General features: G+C 44.4%; 1 protein-coding gene across 1 annotated transcript in view; it reads right to left on the reverse strand.

Annotated features, from left to right (window-relative positions):
* Window positions 1–5,241, reverse strand: part of CLDN10 (claudin 10) — a 65,709-nt gene extending 60,468 nt beyond the window's left edge. Inside the window, exon 1 of the mRNA XM_009467039.2 lies at window positions 4,986–5,241. Within this exon, the coding sequence (XP_009465314.2) occupies window positions 4,986–5,199 (214 nt within the window). The 5' untranslated portion in view covers window positions 5,200–5,241. The remainder of the gene's footprint in view (window positions 1–4,985) is intronic.
* Between the last annotated feature and the right edge of the window lie 759 nt (window positions 5,242–6,000).

Raw genomic sequence — 6,000 nt, forward strand, 5'->3', positions numbered from 1 at the left:
TATATATCTACATACTGCCAATGACCGCAGGGTAATCCTGCTGAAAGAAAGACCTCTGGAGTCTGTTTTTTATTTACTGTGATTTAAATAGGAAAAAAAAATCTTAAAACTTCATAGATCTTATGTAGAAGCCTCTCCTGCAGAATCCCCCCAAAAGTGCAATCAAATCTTTAATGATCAAATGCATCTGCTTTGGAGTAGAAGTGACTTGTGTTATTTACTGCTAATACTTTCTGTGGGGTAGCCTGAAGATGGATAGGTAGGAATGGGGTGAGGAGCTTGTGTAACAGAGTTATCTTTGGCTGTAGGACAAATTGCAAATGGATTCCATAAAATCATAAATGTGCAGGAGAAAAAGTTATATTGCCAGCCCACCCCGATGTCAGTATGCCAATAGTGATGATATATCGAAGCTCTGAGGACAGAGATGGGAGTTCATTACTTCTTTAATCTGAGCATTTTATTGTTTTACAATGTAGGACGGAGTGAGAGTACAAAGCTCTTTCCGTGTTGAACTCTTGTTTTCCTTGGATTACCAGGAGTTTATGTTTAGCAGGTTTTCCAAACAAAATACCTCACTCTTTCCCAGTTGTGTTTATGCCACATGTAACATTACCCTTTGCTGGTGCGTGCACTGGCAGGTTAAAATTAGACTTCCTAAATGTCAGTACAGCAGCTTGCTACTCGCTTACTTTAACAAGAGCGTGCTACTTTAATTTGTTGTGAATTTCTTGTCTATGTTACTCGAAACAGCAAATAAGCAAAGTCTTACTCAGATGCTTAAGTATATATTTAAAGGATGCACACATAATGATGCGTATTTTGTTTATTCAAGTTTCAATCTGCCAGTGATCAAAATAATAGTAACAATACAAAGTGGCAAATGGATTACAGCTGATTATTCTGAAAGCAGCTTTTGTACTACTAATAATAGCAATAATGGTAGTTTCTAGTTACTGAGGTACTTTACATTGCTTTAAACAAATTTGATCACATGTGCCTTAGAAGAAGAGTTGTTTTTTTTCTTTAAATCTTTGCAGAAATAATGCATAAATGGTGACTTGCAAAGATATAATATTATCTTTTAAAGCGTATGTGTGAGTTTCTATGCCTTTTAAGTCATTTTTGATGAAGAGCATTCTTTAAAAGAAGTAAAACTATTCTTATCCACTCACATCCCTCTCGTGTGATTTGTGATGGTTTGGAGCAGGGCATGATAAAATGCGTACAAAAATGATGCTGGGTTTTGTCTCAAAATCCTCTGTACTATAAGAGGATCTGTCTATCTGTATGTCCCAGCATGCAATCTGATGTGGCAGGGGCATGAGAGGCAAGAAAAGGTGTGGATCTGTAATATCCCCGCATTTCCATGTTTCCAGATATGTGTGAGGTGTGTGTGTGTATGACCCTGTTTATGTAATATGGTAACAACCATGCAACAGTACATTTTATATCTCCTTCAGCCACTGGTTGTTAATATCTTATAATTGTGCTTATTTCTGGTCTCATAAAAGCTTTGGAAGACTGGTTCTGTCTAGCCTGGATTTCTTTTCTGGTTCCCTAAAATACCAGTGTCTTAGCCTATTTTTTCCTATGTTGCTTTTCTGACTCCATCTTGCTCGTGTGTAAGAAGTATTCTACAAGTGGTTGGCTGAAGTCTCACAATCCCTAGCCCTTGTTCTTGTGGGAGACTTCAACTTACCAGATCTCTGCTGGAAATACAACACAGCAGAGAGAAAGCAGTGTCGGAGGTTCCTGGAGTGCGTGGGAGATGAGAGAACTTCCTGACGCAGCTGGTAAGCGAGCCAACCAGGGGGGTGCCCTGCTGGACCTGCTGTTCACGAACAGAGAGGGCCTGGTGGGCGATGTGGTGGTCGGAGGCTGTCTTGGGCTCAGCGACCACGACATGATAGAGTTTTCAGTTCTTGGAGAAGTAAGGAAGGGGGTCAGCAAAACCGCTACCCTGAACTTTAGAAGGGCAGACCTTGGATTGTTTAGGAGTCTGGTGAACAGAGTCCCTTGGGAGGCAGTCCTGAAGGGCAAAGGAGTCCAGGAAGGCTGGGTGTTATTCAAGAAGGAAGTCTCAAAGGCACAGGAGCAGGCCGTCCCCATGGGCCGCAAGATGAGCAGGCGGGGGAGAGACCAGCCTGGCTGAACAGGGAGCTTTGGCTGGAACTCAGGAAAAAAAGGAGAGCTTACCACCTTTGGAAGAAGGGGCAGGCGACTCAGGGGGACTACAAGGATGTTGTGAGGTTATGCGGGGAGAAGATTAGAAAGGTGAAGGCTCAGCTAGAACTTAAACTGGCCACTGCCGCTAAAGATAACAAAAAATGTTTTTACAAATATATCAGCGACAAAAGGAGGGCCAGGGAGAACCTCCATCCTTTGTTGGATCGGAGGGAAACATTGCCACGAAGGATGAGGAGAAGGCTGAGGTACTTAATGCTTTCTTTGCCTCAGTCTTTAATAGTCAGACTGGTCATCCTCGGGTTTTTCAGGCCCCTGAGCTGGGAGATGGAGATAGGATGTAGAGTGAAGCCCCAGTTGTCGAAGAGGTGGCAGTCACCGACCTGCTCCTCCACCTGGATGCGCACAAGTCCATGGGGCCAGACGGGATCCACCTGAGGATACTGAGGGAGCTGGCAGAGGAGCTGGCCAAGCCACTCTCCATCATTTATCAGCAGTCCTGGTCAACCGGGGAGGTCCCAGAGGACTGGAAGTTAGCAAATGTGACGCCTCTCTACAAGAAGGGTCGGAAGGAGGATCCGGGGAACTACAGGCCTGTCAGCCTGACCTCGGTGCCAGGGAAGGTCATGGAGCAGATCATCTTGAGTGCCATTACACGGCATGTGCAGGACAACTGGGGGATCAGGCTCAGCCAGCATGGGTTTATGAAAGGGAGGTCCTGCTTCACTAACCTGATCTCCTTCTAGGACAAGGTGACCCGCTTAGTGGACGAGGGAAAGGCTGTGGATGTTGTCTACCTGGACTTTAGTAAGGCCTTTGACACTGTCTCCCACAGCATTCTCCTGGAGAAGCTGGCTGCTCACGGCTTGGATGGGTGCACTCTGTGCTGGGTTAAAAACTGGCTGGACAGCTGAGCCCAGAGAGTGGTGGTGAACAGAGTCAACTCCAGCTGGCGGCCGGTCACGAGTGGTGTTCCCCAGGGCTCAGTGTTGGGGCCAGTCCTGTTCAATATCTTCATTGATGATCTGGATGAGGGGATTGAGTGCACCCTCACTAAGTTTGCAGATGACACCAAGCTGGGTGGAAGTGTTGATCTGCTGGAGGGTAGGAAGGCCCTACAGAGGGACCTGGACAGGCTGGATCGTTGGGCCAGGGCCAGCTGTATGAGATTCAACAAGGCCAAGTGCTGGGTCCTGCACTTGGGTCACAACAACCCCATGCAATGCTACAGGTTTGGGGAGGAGTGGCTGGAGAGCTGCCTGGCGGAAAAGGACCTGGGGGTGTTGATTGACAGGTGGCTGAACATGAGCCAGCAGTGTGCTCAGGTGGCCAAGAGGGCCAATGGCATCCTGGCTTGTATCAGGAATAGCGTGGCCAGCAGGACCAGGGAGGTGATAGTGCCCCTGTACTTGGCACTGATGAGGCCTCACCTCAAGTCCTGTGTTCAGTTTTGGGCCCCTCACTACAAGAAGGACATCAAGGTGCTGGAGCGTGTCCACAGGAGGGGAACGAAGTTGGTGAAGGGTCTAGAGCACAAGTCTGATGAGGAGCGGCTGAGGGAGCTGGGGTTGTTTAGCCTGGAAAAAAGGAGGCTGAGGGGAGACCTTATTGCTCTCTACAGCTACCTGAAAGGAGGTTGTAGCCAGGTAGGGGTCAGTTTCTTCTCCCAAGTAACAAGCGATAGGATGAGAGGAAATGGCCTCAAGCTGCGCCAGGGGAAGTTTAGGTTGGATATTAGGAAAAACTTCTTTACTGAAAGGGTAATCAGGCACTGGAACAGGCTGCCCAGGGAAGTGGTTGAGTCTCCATCCCCTGAGGTATTTAAAAGACGGGTGCTTGAGGACATGGTTTAGTGGTGGACTTGGCAGTGATAAGTAAACAGTTGGACTCGATAATCTTAAGGGTCTTTTCCAACCTTAACGATTCTATGATTCTATGATTCTATGTGTGCTGCCCACATCGAGGAGAGAGCAGTCCCGCTGCCTTTGCCCTCATGAATGCTTACACACAGTTTCACTGAAAACACTATCTTGCCTACTGTCTCAAGGATTAAAAACAAATAGAAAACAAACCTCTTCATTTACTGCTTTATACACAGAGCAAAACAGGAAATACATTGTGTAATAGACTTTTAGTTAGTCCCTGTCTCTGAGAAAACCCATTCCTCATACAAGGCAAGAAGACGCCATTTGTCTTGACGCTCTGATAGATAGCTTCCAAATGCAATGCTTTCCATTAAAATGGACATTCTGAAACAGCACATCTCTGATCTTTAAATTTAAAATATTAGCCTGTGATACAGCAAGTATATACACGCGCATTTAATTTCCAGCATGTGAATATTTGCATAGTATTTGTGGACACAGTTCTTTGCTATCTAATTTCCTTGGATACTAAAAAGAGTACTAATAGCTGTCACTGGCCTTACTATCTTTCCTCCTGTCCCCATGCAGCAAGCAGGACACTTATTTTTGCATGGAAATTAGAACTGGAAGACAGTTTAGTCCATCTCTCTGCTAACAGTGGTTTGTTACTGATAGCATATTTACTGGAACTTTGTCCAGTATACTTATCACGTATTACCAACCACAGAGTAGAGCTTACTGTCTTTCCTGGAATACATATCATTCCTACAACGTCATTTCTGATATTCTGCCTACAATATCCTTTGCTTATATTCATCACAATGCTTTAATCATAATCTCTTGCACAAGCCAAAATAATCTTTTTCTCCTCAGGCTCACATCTTGCAATACACACAGCTTTCCATATGTTCCAGTTAAATTACACTTACTTACCTTCTACTTTGAAGATAGTAAGGTGAGGTCTGCAGTGAAAAGCACCCAGTGCGTTGCCGGCACAGTTCATCCAAAGACCCTGGAAAACCCAGGTTGCAGTGATAACAGATGATGCCCGACTAGTGACTTTCCACTCATTCGATGCAGTAGCAGCAATAGCAGCTCCCAGCCCACAGAAACAAAATATGAAAGCTATAATCTGTATTCCTAGCATGTTTCTCTGTAACTCAGGGACTTAGTAATGCCTCTGCGTGGAGAGAAAAGTACTTTAGTCATGTGAGTAAGCAAAAAGGCATAACATAAGCAAATTATGCTTGAACAAGTTCAAGTAACATTTGCTACAGAAAGTTAATGTGGCTGAAATAAATTGTCATGCTTGAGTGATTTAAGAAAGGCCCTAGGCATTACAAATGTTTAGAAAGAAAGTCAAGGTACAACTTTATGGGAGCTAATTACTAGTACTAATTGCTAATTTCTAATTGTAAAAATTAATTAAAATGTTTTCTATTTTTTTTCAATTAAGGTATTCCAGTTAATGCTTAATTTTTAGTTAATTGGAAACTTACAACCACTGCATCTAGCAAAATAAGTTCAGAGTCCAAACTGTACAGCGCTATTTAACAGATTACCATAACATTTTAGAAGGATTACACAATACTTGAAAAATAAATTTTTAAAAGGCTGTGAAATTAATTCAGCCATAACTAGCCACCACACAAGCAGCTCTAAAACAGTAGCATCTTGGAGGCTGTGTCTGTGGATGTCTTTGTAGAATAGCAAATCTGGAGCTACAGCAGCAACAGCAAGCGGTCCCTGGTCAGTGATGCAGCTGCAGTAGTCAGCAGAATGAACCTTGTGTAGCCCCCATTGTGACTTCTTCTTTGGTCAGCGGAGAAAATTTACTGCTTCTTACCGTATGTCTGCTCTGCACGATGAACATAGCGCAGAAACAGCTGTCCCACCACTGACTGAGCTCCTGCAGCCTCACGCCATGAAAAATCCTCAAAGAATATCA

This window comes from Nipponia nippon, unplaced genomic scaffold (genome assembly GCF_047370975.1).
Source record: "Nipponia nippon isolate SJK-2023a ecotype South Korea unplaced genomic scaffold, ASM4737097v1 scaffold_2, whole genome shotgun sequence".
In the NCBI taxonomy this organism is placed as follows: Eukaryota; Metazoa; Chordata; class Aves; order Pelecaniformes; family Threskiornithidae; genus Nipponia; species Nipponia nippon.